A 14,604-nucleotide genomic window follows, 5' to 3' on the forward strand; every position below is an offset into this window, starting at 1 on the left:
TTAGCCTGATAGACTAAAGCAGTTTAGTTTGACACCAAGACACTTTGAAGAGATGATACCACCTGAGAGACCCAGAGTAGCTTTCCAGACACCTCCCCCTCCCTTCTCTGCCCCGTCTGTCCCACCCATCCCACCAGTTCATTCCGCCCCTTCTCACAATGAAGACTTGCACAGTGGACTCGGCAGCACCCTTGGTGAACTGGTGCATCCCAGGTGCTTGTTTAAATGTTTGTATTTGGGAAGTAGGGAAGGCTTCGTTGTGCTTTACGGTTTCAAGGGTGTGCTGCCGCAGATGCTGCTTCACAGATGGCCTGTCATGAGTAACTTTGCTCAGTAGGTTTCTCTTCTTCATTGTTATTGATACTCTTTTTCTCTGCTATTAGAAAAAGGAGAAATCTGTAATGTTTCTATCATTTAAGAGGCTTACAATTTTTAAAATGAATTAGTAACTACATGTTAGTGTATTTTAGGTCATATTTTTAAAATCTTTTAAAAGTTATGTATTGTTCAGTTATTTCCACTTGGCAATCATTGAATTGTTTCTTCAGCTTATTCAGAAAAATTTTCTAATCTGGTACATGTCTGTCTGGTTTAACAGTTCTTTCTGGGCTTACTCTAGGGCTGTTGGGATTATAACCCTGGGATTCATATTGAACATGTCATTTCTATAGGGAAAGCACATTATACTAATCTATACATAGAGAAAACCCTGTAACACAAATATCTTCTGGCCTATAATTATAGGAATATCTTTCCATTTGTAGATGTTTTTCTTAATCTGTTCACACATTTCTGAGACGTCTTTCCTTTCAGCATGATTTGGTCTTATATTCGTTACTAACAAACTGGAGGGGCTCTTCTTACAGCCTTTCTCAGGTACTTACTTTATTTCCTTCAATGGCTTCCCTGCTCCAAAGACTGAGAGACTGGAATTAGAGAGCCACAGTATTTTCTGTTGTGGGTTAGAGGCTTCACTGGACTTTATGCAAAAACGTTTCCTCGTTTGTAAAAGGTGATGGGAGTACTTGACATAGTTAGAGGGCTGATGTGAACATTGGGTTTTCTAAGTATAGATATAATTTAGGAGTTGCTGATAACAATAGATTCTTTTCATAACAGTTACTCAGGTTGTTTTTGCTGGTGTCTGCACTGACAATGGTGAGGTTAGACTCACTGACTGACCAATAAGGTGTGGAACTGCTGCCTACTGAAGAGAATTGGTGCTACCTTAGCCCCCAGATTCTTTAAGGCGAAATATGCTAATGTTTGAATAAAAAGTCTAGAATGTCCCCCTTTTCTTTGTTTATCTAAAGTTATTTGCCTTTGCCATTTCTGTTATTGAAGACTACTGTACTGGTAGAAACATATTGCTCCTCTGTGAGATGTGCAAGTACAAGTTTTTATACATTTTAAATTTATGAACTATTAAGTATATCAGGGCTGTATGGATTCTCAAGTAACCATATTGTGGTTTAACTTTCTGTGAAAAAGCAGTAAGTTTTACATATAAAAAAATATGCCCTTTGAGTTGGAGAGATAATTCAGTCAGTAAAAAAGCTGGGTCTTGTGGGATGAATTTGTGCTCTCAGTGCTGAGGCAGAGACTGGATCCCTGGGGCTTGCTGGCCAGTCAGTAGAATTCGTGATTTCTTGGCCAGTGAGCAACCCTGTCTCAAAAACAAAGTGGATAGCTCCCCAGAACTGACTTGCAAGGATGACTGCTGCCTTGTGCATTTGCACATACTCATGTGAACATCTTCTCTTACACACATGAGTTCCTGTACACATAATGGACACATGAGCACCATTGGATGTACGCAGATATTGACATGCATAAACATACTCACGCTATGCACTGTCTTGCCCACACAGAACCATTTATAATCCTGAGGTGGTAGAGCTCTTGGTCCTCTTTCTCTGTGACTCTCATCACATGACACTTCCTGCTTTGGGAATCTTCAAGCTTTCCTCGTGTCTCTTTATAGACTGAGTATCCCTGCTCTGTATTCCTCTGGTATTCTCTGTCACTTGCCTTATGGATGCTGCACTGTTGTAATTGCTCATTCTGTATTATTACTGAGGGGCAAGGGAGCATACCTTTGTTTGACATGGTATGTAATGGCTATTGGATATTACTTAATTACTTTAACTTGTTTGCATCTTAACAAAATGTTCTCTCTTTTTTTTTCTGCTATTTGCTTTTTGATTCCTAATTTTTTCTTGAACAGTTAGTACAAGGCTGATTTTTAATTTAACTATGTTGATTAAAAGTAATAAAATATGAGGTAATGTTTTTGTTTTTCTTTTGCTATAGGATTATGCCTGTGCCTCTGAATCCACCTCCACCTCCACTACTTGCCCCTCTAGCTCCTAACTATCGAACTCCTTATGATGATGCATACTATTTTTACGGTGCCAGAAATACACTGGATCCCAATATTGCATACTGTGAGTTTTCTCTATGTTCTATAAACATTTTTCTGGTGGTTTAGTAAGGATAATTGTTTTTATGGAAGCAACAGTATGTAAATGAAAAAGAAACAGCTTCATTTAATCCAAGTATTATATATTTATTGACAAATCATCCCTAGTATCAAGTCCAGTTTTATTAGTTTGACCTGATACTCGATAAAGATACTTTATGAAGAGAAGAGATTTATTTTAGAGACCTAATATGCCCAAATAATGCATGCAGGGCAGATGTGGATGTATATCTCTATCATTTTTTTCCTACTCCCCTTTTAAGTTCACGATTCAGTCATGGGGCTTCAATTTCTACTCTGTTAAACTTGTTAGTATAAGATTTTATGAATTAAATTCCTGCATACATTTTGGAGGATAGACTATAACAATACCCATTTTAAAATACAGTTATGGATGGAGGCAGGATCATGAGTTCTAGGCCTACTTGGGCTACTATGGAACTTCCTAGTCCTCTTGGGTCATAAAACGAGGCGCAGTTTTAAAACCAAAATAAAACTAATTGTGTCTCCTAGTTCTTTCCTCTAATTGTTTTATGTTTTCCTATGTTCTTTTGCTAACTCTTAGCCCAGAACGATGTATTGGTGCTTGGGAAAAGCTTTCGGTATATTTTTCTTTAGGGATAAGATGTTATTAATAGTAAGTAAATATTCTGAAGTAAATGTCTTTTTTTCCGTTTCCCTTTAGACGGTTCCGGAATGATTGGAGGACAGCCTGCCCCTCATGTCTCTGCCCCTGTCACTCACCAGGTAGCACCGCCAGCTGTGTAAGTCTTTAGTTAAAATAAATGTGCTGAGATACACACAATATAAACTCTTGTAGCCTAACTGCTTTAAGAGCGTTTGGTGTAGTATTTAGTGCATCTGTAAACTCTTGTAGCCTAACTGTAGCCTAACTGCTTTAAGAACACTTGGTGTAGTATTTAGTGCATCTGTAACATTACATAATAATCTCCAGAATGCTTTTCATCTTATAAACGAGAACTCTATCCTGTGAGTTCAGTAATGGACAACTCAATTTTCTCTTGTGACATGCCCTGGCAGCCCCTCTTCTGTTGTCTGTCTGTGGCTCTGACTTGTTGTCTGTCTAGTATCTCCTGAGGCTCAGACGGTGTTTTACTGTGACTGGCTCATTTCACTTAGCAGGGTCCTTATCTGCTGATGGTCCTTGTAACTTATGTTAGGATTTTTCAAGGCTGAATAATAGTGCATTGTGTGCCTACTTTTATTTAGCCACTGGCAGGCACTAGAGCTCCTTTATCATCTTAGTTGTAAACATGCTGCTACTAGAATCATTGTATTTTTCCAATTTCCTTGTATATATACTCAGAAATACAATTTTTGGGTCCCATGGTACTTGTTTTAGAACTGTGTTGGAGGAACTGCCACATTCCTTTCACAGTAGTGTAGTATTTGCCTTCCCACTGTCAGTGTACAAAGATTCTATTTTCTCTGCATATTACACAGCAGTTCTATTTTCTGACCAGCTGCCTTTAATGTGAGGTGATATTTCATTGTACATTCATGCATGTATGGAGGGCAGAGGTCAACCTCAGGTATTGCTCCCCAGGATCTGCCTGCCGTGTTTCTGAGACAAGATTTCTCACTGGGACCCGGCACTCACTTATTTGGCTAAGCTGAGCCCCAGGAGTCTTTGTGTCTCTGCCTCCCCCGGCTGGTATTACAGTTGTATTCCAACACCCCTAGCCTTTTCTGTGTGTTCTGGGATCCCACTCAGGTCCCCATGCTGTGGTGTCCTAGTTCCTTTTCTTGTTGCTGAGATGCCATGGTGAGAGCATCCTAAGGGAGAAAGGGGTTACTTGGCTTATAGCTCAGTTTTTAACCTTCTGTTTACTTTCTTTGTGCATGTGCTCAACCATGCTACAGCATGCATGCCACCGCATGTGTGTGCAGGACAGAGGACCACTTGCAGGAGCTGTTTCTCAATTGTTCCATGTAGTCCTGGGCATTCCACAGCATTGCTGTTCCTGCTGACCCATCTTGTTGGCCAGGGAAAGAATTATTTTTGTTTTCTTCTAGATTTTGCTTGTTCTTATAATAAATTGATCCATTTGTTTTCTTCTAGAATTTGCTTGTTCTTATAATAAATTGATTCAAATTGTTTATTTGCTATTAGGAATACTCTTGGACAGAATGAACAGAAAGTTCTTAGTGATGGACTCAGGAATTCAGGATTGGTCTTTGAGGATAAGCCGAAACCTTCTACACAGTCTCTTCAGTCTTACCAAGAAGCTTTGCAGGAACAGGTATTCATTCATTCATTCATTCATTCATTCACTATTGACTAACTTACAGCACAACTGTAGACTAAAGGGGAAGGCAATATGGTAAGCTTTAGAGTGGGTATGCTGGAATTGCTGTAGGAAACAGTAGGCTTGTATGGGACAGTTAGGGCTGGGTATGTAGTTAATATTTGAGCTGCACATTAGTTTCTGGATATTCCTGGTATATTTAGGGAATTTTATTTTTTTATTTTCCTGCATTTTCTAAGAACTTGCTTATTTATTTGGTGTGTGTCTATGTGCATGTGCATGCGTGTTTCCTTCCACTGTTATTTTGGGGGGATCAAATTCAGGTAGTCAGGTTGGTAGCAGGTTCTTTGATGAGTTTGCATTCTGACCTTCTTCTGATCCATCTTTTTGGCCCTAGAGAAACCTTTAGTGAGCTGTTGACCAGTTCAGTTGAGCGAGGAGGTGCTGAGGTCTGAACCATAGGGAGAAAGGGAGGATGTAGGCAGACAGTCTGATCTTTAATGCACAGGGTGCGAGTGAGAAGATGAGAAAGAGCAGAGGGCTTAAGCATGATTTGTAGTATCCAAATATAAGAAGACAGATGAAGCCACAATCCAGTAGGGACACTGTAGTAGAGTGCTTACAAGAAGCTCATTGGCCTCTTCTATACTTTATGGTTAAAGAAAACTTACGTAGGAGCTTGTAACAGCTTTTTGGGGAGAGGTTCAAGGTATGGGTCCGTATTTAAACTGAGGACTTTCCTGGGGAATTCTATTTAGATTTCTTTGGGAACTATGGGTTTTGTTATTTTGTTTTTTTGAGGTAAGGTTCCATCTGGATCAGGCTGCCCTTGAACTCACCATGTGGCGAAGAAAGGATTACCTTGAAATTCTAGTCATCCTGTTGGCTTCCCCCTCCTGAGGGCTTGGAATACAGGTGCACACCAGAGTGCTCTGTTTTATGTAGTACAAAGGATTGATCTGAGGACTTTCTAGGGTTCCACATTCCTAGCCCCTTGCAATTTTTTTTGTGACTCTGTTTATTATTTTTAATTATGTTGTGTTTGTGTGCCTTTGCACATGAGTGCTATGGCTGTAAGCAGTCATGACTCCTTGGAGCTGGGGTTGTAGGCAGTTGTGAGCTGCTGTGTGTGGGAATCAAGCGTAAGTCTTATGGCTGTAGGCAGTCATGTCCCCTTGGAGCTGCAGTTGTAGGCAGTTGTGAGCTGCTCTGTGTGGGAATCAAGCGTAAGTCTTATGGCTGTAGGCAGTCATGTCCCCTTGGAGGTGGAGTTGCAGGCAGTTGTGAGCTGCTGTGTGTGTGGGAATCAAGCGTCTTTGCAGGATGAGTGCTTACTCCTACCCGTCCCAGCTCCTTGGAAAATATCTTTTTTCAGCTTTTATATGGGAAAACATCTAGGAAGAATTACTGCCATTTTTGATGAATGTGAAAGTTCTACAGACGACTGAATTTTGAAAACCGAAATCTGGTTTTGAGTGAGAATATTTAAATGTTTCCAATAGAGTTAGATTTCCTAATTCAAGAAGTTAATATTTTCCCCTGTAGTGATGGCTCAGCACTCTACTACTGAGTCATATATCTGGCCGTAGAATTCTTACTTTATATACATAATGAGTGAACAAAATTGCCATGGATGGGCTGGAGATGTGGCTCATGGGTAAGAGTACATGTTACTTTTGCAGAGGACCCCGAGTAATTCTTTGGGTGTGGTGTTTGAATTTGGTGTTTAAATATTTTACTGCTTTTTTTTTTTGTGTGTCTGTCTTAGTCATTGTTTTATTGCAATAAAGAGACACCATGACCAGTGCAACTCTCATTACATTAATTGGGGGATTGCTTACAGTTTCAGAGAGTTAGTCTATGATCATCCACAGCAAGGGCATGGTGGGATCATGGCAGCACTCTTGATGCTGAAACAATAGCCAAGAGCTATGTCCTGATCTGCCGGTTTGGGGGGAGGGAGGAATTAAAGGAGGGAGAAAGAGAGACAGATGGAGAGGGGGAGGGAAAAGGGGGAGGGGGAGGGAGGGGGAGGGAAGAGAGAGAGAATATGAGGGAACAAGAGAACGTGAACTGGGCCTGGCATGGGCATTTGAAATCTCAAAGCCAGTGACACACTTCCTGTAACAAGGCCACACACACCTCCTAGTCCTCAAATAGTTCCACTCTGGTGACTGAGAATTCAAATATATGAACCTATGGGAGCCGTTCTCTAAACCACACAGCATCTATGCTCACCAGAGAGATTGGCCCATGGTGGTTCTTTTTTATGTTGGATCTTTGGTTTTGGTATCAGGATAATACTGACTTTGTGAAACGAATTTGGAAATACTCCTTCCCTTTCTATTTTAAGAGCAATTTCAGCAGAATGGTGTAAGTTCTTTGAAAATCTGGTAGCATCTCATGCTGATTCTGTTGACTATGGGCCATTTTTAGTTAGGAGAATATTATTTCTTCTATTTTGTTGGTAGCTCTGCACCTGTTTTAATAATTTACTTCATGTTTTTTCATTTATTTCTTTAAGAATTTTTAGTGGAATACTGGTTTTGTTTTCTTTTTCTTTTTTTGGACACAGTCTTATTGTGTGTCTGTGACTGGCCTCCATCTCACTTCATAGGCCAGGCTGGTCAGCTGACCATGCTCACCAGACACTTACCTGCCTCTGCCTTCCGAGTGCTGGGATGTAGATATTTACATTGTGTCTTAAGATTCTCTGAATTTCCTCAGCAACTTTTGTAATGTTTATGCTTTCATCTCTGGTTTTGAAAACTCAGACCCCCTTACCTCCTTTCTGTTGAACCTCCTTCCCCCTTTCTTCCCTCTTGGCCTCAAGGTTTGCTGGTCTTATTAATTTTGTCAAAAAACCTCAACTTTTCATTCCATTGATTGTTTTGTTTGTTTTTTTTTCTGATAATTTTATCCCTGACTTGATTCTTTCTTCTTGTTTATTCTTTTGGGTGTTGTTTGTTCTTGTTTTTCAAGGTCTCCAAGTGCATCATTAAGTTATTAATGAGTTCTTTGCAGTCATTTGATGTAGACACTTCATGCTATACATTTTCCTTGTAGAGCTGCCTTCGTAATAGTGTCCATAGATTTTGTTATTTTCATTAATTCTAGAAATTTAAAAAATTTCCTTCTTAATTTTGCCTTTGATCCAATTTTCATTCAGTAGGGTATTATTTAACTTATATGAGAGTGTAATTTTTTCCATTTCTATTGTTGATATTCTGTTTTATTCTTTCATGGTCCAATAAAATACAGTATGTTATTTCAGTGTATCTAAATTTGGTAAGACGCACTTTGTGTTCTAATGGCTGCTGAAAATGTATTTTTAGTGTTTGGGTGGAATGTTCTACACTGAAGTGCCTGTTAGAGCCACTTTATTTATGGTGTCTTAACTCTAGAGCTTCTTTATTTTGCTTTTGTATAGATGACTTTTTTTTTTTATTGAGAGTGGAATATTGAAGTTACCTACTATCAATATGTCATGTTCAATCTGTGATTTTAGATCTAGTACTGTTTCTTCATGAACTTGACTTAGTGTTTAGAATTGTTGTATCCTCTCGGTGGATTTTTCCTTTATTGAGTGTAAAATGTCCTTCTTTCTCTCTCTTCTAAGTTTGGTTTGGAATTTATCATTTTGTTAGATATTAGAGTAGCTAAACCTGCTGTTTTGTTTGCCCATTTATTTGGAACAATACACTTTTCTATATACTTCCATCAGAAATGGTATCTATGGTTGATGGTGAGGTACATTCTTATAACAAGCAAACCATTCAATCCAGTTTTCTAATCTAGTCTGTTAGTCTGTGTCTTTTTGTTAGGGAACTGAGACATTATTGGGAGCTTTGGGGGGGTTATTTTTGGTGAATGTTTATCAAGACCTGTTTTGTTGTTGTTGTGTTGTTTTCTTAGACTTCTTATGCTCAGCTGTACTGGGATTATTTATTCCCTGTACTCTCTTGAGTGTGTATAATTATCTCTTCAGATGGAACTATTACCCTTTGCAGAGCTGATGTCATGGGCATAAATTCTTTAAATCACGAAATGGTTTTCTTCTTCATTTATGATTGACAGTTTTGCTGCTTATAGTGTCTGGGTTGACATCTGTAGCCTTTCAGAACTTTCTATCCAGGGCCTTCTTAATTTCAAACTTTCTATTGAGATTTCTGATAGGCTTGCCATTATATACTGATGGGTTTGAGTGCGGCAGGACGTGTCTGCAGACACCAGGCTTAGACAGTTCCACGTGTAAGAGGTTTAATTGAGAGGGAGTGGGGGATAGCGGCGCGGAAAGAGAGAGGGGAGAGAGAGAAGAAAGAGAGCAAGATGGAGGAAAGTACCCATATATATATATATATATATATATATATATATATGTCGTGACGTAGCAGTCCAGGTAAAGGTGGGAGCTGAACCCAGTGGATTCTGGGAATATGGTGGCCATTGTCCTGGCAACAGGTCTGTGGACCCGCCCATATATCTGCCGCAGGTTCTGGATGCTAACATATACAACTTGGACTTTTGCAGTTTCCAATATCCTTTCTTTGTTCCTGAGGAATCTTTATCCCTCTCATCCCTTGATTTGCAAATTTTTTTCTATGACTTTGTGAAATTGGTTTATTCTCCTATACCTATGGTTTGTATATTTGGTCTTTTTTAGAGTTCAATATGCTCTGTTTCTGTTTGCTTTTGTTGTTTAGTTTTGTTTGTTTTTTAGATGAAACATTTATCCCTTGTGTTTGAGATCTGATAGTCTTTCCCCTTGATCCAGTCTGTAGGTGAGGCTTTGCTCTGGTCTCCTTGTTGAACATGATGAGTTTTTCTTTTCTTCAGATTAGATCTCTGTATTAAATTATATTTTCACATTACTTCACTATTTGATTCAGAGCTCACTTGTACTCTGTAATTGTTATCTCGGCATTTGCTCAGTAACCTCCTGGAGCTCCTCAAAGACAATTATAACTGCTGTTTTGAAATCATTTTATCAGCCAAGTTGCTTTTTTTTCAGGGACTGTGATAGAGGGCTAGTTTCTGGAGTAGACATGCTATCTATAGACTGTTCATGTTTGTGTTTTTGCGGTGGGATTCAGGCATCTGGAGTTAGAAGGTTGATGGTGCTTTGTGGTGTGGGTATCTTTTCTTACCTTTATTGGGTGTGTTTGGAACTTTACTGTTGCCCCAACTTGTTAGATTATGGGCCAGCTGAATGGTGCTTTGTTTTCAGTATGGTGGCCATGCTGTTTATATGCAAATGGAGCTGTCAGAAGTATTCTTGGTCTAGGGAGGGATGGGTGCAAGGTGCAACTTCTGGGCTTTGGAGTAAACTTGCTGTAGGCTTAGGAGATTCTTGTTGCATATGGAGAGCTCTCTGGATTCTACAGGTTCTTAGATGGCAGGGCTGGAGTCCCAGTGGGTGTGAGCAGTCTCTGTGGGGCCTCCATGCTTAGCTGGAACTTCGCCCAGCTGGCCAGGGTACTTGGATACATCAGAGTGGCTGACTGATATCAGAGGGGTGGCTGACAGGCGGGTTGGTCTTCAGACTGAATCTGGATGGTTCTCTACTAGGGGTTCTGGGTCAGTCTCTACTTCTATGTCTGGGCTTGGGTGAGGGGTTCTCCTTGAAGTTACAGGTCAGGCTCCTGCATTCACAAATGAGCGTCTTTATTTGTGACTCTTAACTTTATGGTGAAGAAGTGCACTTAAAAATATATGTATATTTTTCTTATTAGAAAAATTAAGTAGTGGTATTGCTAGTGTCTTGTCTCAACCTTCTATAAGTCAATATTTACATTAAATATATCTTATGTTGTCAAGATTCGGGAAAGAGAAGCAAGAAGGAAGAAAGAACGTTTAGAAAAAGAAGAATATGAAGCTAAATTAGAAGCCGAAATGAAGATTTACAACCCCTGGGGGAAGGGCGGAGGTGGTGCTCCTCTCAGAGATGCCAAAGGAAATCTGATAAGTATGATGTGTCCATAAACTTGCTTCTAAATGAATTATTTCCAACATTTTAAGAGTGGAGAGTAGGAAGAGGTGGGTATAAGAAGGGTTTGTTTTAGGATTTAATGAAAAGATGCTGCTCTGATTATGAATATAGTACATGTTAGAAAGCCTTTCCTCTGCAAAGTAGCACACTTCCCATCCTATGATGGACAGTCCCCAAACTACAGAGAATAATTTATGTTAGCTGCTGCTTATCCAGACTAGTACTTAGAGTATATTCTTATTTTTTTTAACTGAAAGTAATAAAACTTGGATAGAGCAGTTCCCAGAACTTTTCAGAAGGCTTTAAGCAATATCATCTTGGGATAAGTTTGTAGTAAAGTGTGAATTCTAGAATTGTAAGATACTGCTTTAGAATTGCGTATCTGTGAGGAAATGAAGACATTGCCTCTGAGGTTTCCATTTTTTTAGTAGTAATGTTCACTTTGTTTTCTTCATGTCATGGTCATCATATGAGACAGAGAAAGTATAGTATTTTATCAAGGACAGTTGAACTCCTTTTAAATACCATCTTCAAAGTAACCAGTCAGTACCTAAAAAAGTATCAAGTTTTGTATGTAGGCTTTATATCTTAGAGATGGCGAAACATGGCTGGCTTTATTCCATTGAGATGTTTAGGGAAGTGCTCTCTGATGACCGTGGTCCACCCCGTGTGCTTAGAGCTGACTGCAGTCCTGCTGTTGGCTTGTGGGCTTCCGGCTTCACTCCTTCTGTTTACTTTTGACCTCCTGATGGAGTTTTTACCTCTCATTCTTACATCTTTTAAAGGAAGAATACTTATTAATGAACAAAATATTTTAAAGTAAACACCTGTTTTAATTGTACCATAAAAAATTCAGTGTTCATTATTCATTAGAACTCTATATTTAAAGTTATAAAAGGCAAGATGTTGTAAAATGTTTGCAGAGGTAAATGGATAAGCTTATTTATTCTGTGTGTGTGGGGGGGGTTGCTACTTAGCAATACAAAGGAATGAATTGTTGATGCTCATAATTTGGAAGAGTCAAAGTTCTGGTAAGTAAAAGATCCATTCTGACAGTTACCTTTGTACATTTCCATTACATCACATTCTCAAAATAACCAAGAATAAAGAACCTGCCTGGGGATTATAGGCTGGGAATATGAGCAATTAGAACTTAGAGATGGATCTGTTTTGGTGGCGGAGCTTTGCAGAATTTAAGTGATTATGGTTACTCAAGACTATATTGGTTAAAATTTTAACAACTATACAGCAGTGATCCTCAACTTTCATAGCACTGTGACCCTTTAATACAGTTCCTCATGGTGTGGTGACCCCCAGCCATAAAATTATTTCATTGCTACTTCATAATTATAGTTGCTACTGCTATAAATCGTAATGTAAATATCTGGGAGGCAGGATATCTGATATGACCCACAAAGTGGGCAAGACCCACAGGTTGAGAATTATTGCTATACACCAAAAGAAGTATGTGGGTAGAAGGAAAGTTAAACCTAAAGTTAAAGTTTGACCACTTGAAAATGACTGGCCATGTCTCAGGCCTGGTGAGAGATACGGCTAAACAGCCCTTCATATACATTTGAGCAAGTGTCATATTTAATGCATTGTCCTTACCTTAAGTTTATATTTGTTTTTATATATGTCTCTTGAGGTAAAATTTATATTTAATAAAGTTACTCTTAAAACTTAATGACAGCTATTGCTAAAATCATTTCTACCACACTCAAGATGTAGATCTTACTCCAGCACTGCCAACAGGCCTGTCCCTCTGTCCACTTACGGATCGTCCTCTTTCAGCCCTTGCCCCTGTCAGCCTGTGGTCTGCCTCCTGGGTGCCAGTGTTGCCTTTTTTTTTTTTTTTTTTTTTTTTTTGTAATATGCTTTCAGCGTCAAAAAACAGATATTTACATTACAATTCACAACTGTAGCAAAATTACAGTTATGAAGTAGCAATGAAAATAATTTTATGGTTGGGATCACCACAACATGCAGCGTTAGGAAGGTTCAGAACCACTGAGCAAAGTGCCCATGTACGGGCCTCTGTATGAATGTGTGCTTTTATGTCTCTTGGGTTAATGCGTAGGAATAGGGTCAGTTGGTTGTATAGTATTTTGTTTGCTTGTTTGTTGGTGTTTTTAACTTTGTTAGTTTGTTTTCCAGACTGTGCCTTTTTTCATTCTCACTAGAAAAGCACAAAATTTCTAATTGCTCTGAATGCTCATTAGCACTTGACTTTCTAGGTCAAGGATTCACAGCTATTCTATATAGCTATTTCAGTTTTTATAAAACCCTTTTTTTGTGAAATAATTTTAATACACAAAAGAGTTGCAAAGATACAGCAAGAGTAACTTTCAGTGTGTTTTCTTCACAGTTGACATTTATGCAATCATGGCACAAGTATAAAAGCTAGGAATAACATCAATACTGTGCTGTTAATGAAATTATAGATAGTATATAGATTTTGCCATTTCCTCCTACTGTCTTCTTTCTATTTCAAATTGTATAATACTTTTAGTTGCCTTTCTTGTTTATTGGATATATTTATTTATTATTGTTGTATATTTGTTCTTGATGTGTAAGTGTGTCATGCCAGAGGTCAGACAACTTTGAGAGGTCAGTGGGCAACTTTGGGAATCAGTCCTTTGCTTCCATCATGCTATCTGATAGGGAATCCAACTCAGGTGGAAGGCTTTTACCTGGTGACCCTCTTACCAGCCCGCCATCTGTTTAACCTGCAGTCTGACAGTTGTCTTTGTAGTTAGTTTCCTATTTAATTCTATGTATGTATGTGTAAGCTTTTATGCATGTTCTGTATCACTCAGTACATTCTTCCAAAGTGCATGACATAATGGATTTTATTATTCAGAATTATACCAAAAAGCAGTCTGTTTTAGAACACTTTCCACACTGAATTGCATTGGTACTATAGTGAAATGCCAGTTAGCACTATTTAGTAAGTGTTGAAACTTAGATGCTGGAGTCTTTTTCTTTTTTTATTTTTTTCTTTTGTTTTTTGAGACATGACTTCCCTGTATAGCTGTGGATGATCTTGAATTGTAGTCCACTGTGCCAGCCTCCCAAGTGCTGGAATTATGGGTATATGTCATGACCTTCCTTGACCTTCCAACTTTGTTGGTTTTCTTTTTCAAGATTGCTTTGGCAAGACACTGGAGAGATGGCTTAGTGGTTAAGAGCATTGATTGCTCTTCCAGAGGTCCTTAGTTCAATTCCCAGCAACTACATGGTGGCTCACAACCATCTGTAATGGGATCCAATGCCATCCAATGCCTTCTTCTGGTGTGTCTGAACACAGCTACAGTGTATTCATATATACATAAAATAAATCTTTTTTTTTTTAAAAGATTGCTTTTGCAATCCAGCTTATTTTACACTTAGTCAGTTTTATCCAAAAAAAAAAAAAAAAAAAAAAAAAAAAAAAAGGTGCAATTCTCTTTAGAATTGTACTGACTTCACAGATAACTTTGGTGTGGGCAATATTGAATCTTCTGATGCACTGGTCTATACTGCTCATCCACTAGTGTTTTTAGTTAATTTCTCTTATCAGCATTTTATACTTTTATAAATCATATTTTGTACATAGTTTGCCAATTGAATAAGTTTTTCATGTTCTGATGCTATTAAGATGGTATTTTGAAAATGATCTTTTTTCATGTGTATAATGTGTGTGTTCAGATGCACCTGTGTGTCGAGGAGAAGTTCTTATTGGGGTTTTTCCATAATTACTCTCGACATTGTCACTGAGGTAGGGTCCCCCAGTTGAATCTAGAGCTTACCAGTATGGCTAAATAGCTAGCTTTCTCCAGTAGCCTTTTGTTTCTACAGCTTGTGAGTGCTGAAACTACAGC

At 38.6% G+C, this 14,604-nt stretch overlaps 1 protein-coding gene across 13 annotated transcripts in view; it reads left to right on the plus strand.

Annotated features, from left to right (window-relative positions):
* Cspp1 (centrosome and spindle pole associated protein 1) overlaps positions 1-14,604 on the plus strand; it is a 96,604-nt gene that overhangs the window by 54,443 nt on the left and 27,557 nt on the right. For 12 of the 13 annotated variants that reach the window (XM_031366832.1, XM_031366826.1, XM_031366825.1 and 9 more), the window contains 5 exons: positions 5-213; positions 2,314-2,447; positions 3,168-3,246; positions 4,617-4,746; positions 10,570-10,717. In XM_031366832.1, coding sequence (XP_031222692.1) covers positions 5-213; positions 2,314-2,447; positions 3,168-3,246; positions 4,617-4,746; positions 10,570-10,717 — 700 coding nt within the window. The remainder of the gene's footprint in view (positions 1-4; positions 214-2,313; positions 2,448-3,167; positions 3,247-4,616; positions 4,747-10,569; positions 10,718-14,604) is intronic. The other variant, XM_031366837.1, reaches the window with a different exon arrangement.

This window comes from Mastomys coucha, unplaced genomic scaffold (genome assembly GCF_008632895.1).
Source record: "Mastomys coucha isolate ucsf_1 unplaced genomic scaffold, UCSF_Mcou_1 pScaffold14, whole genome shotgun sequence".
Lineage (NCBI taxonomy): Eukaryota > Metazoa > Chordata > Mammalia > Rodentia > Muridae > Mastomys > Mastomys coucha.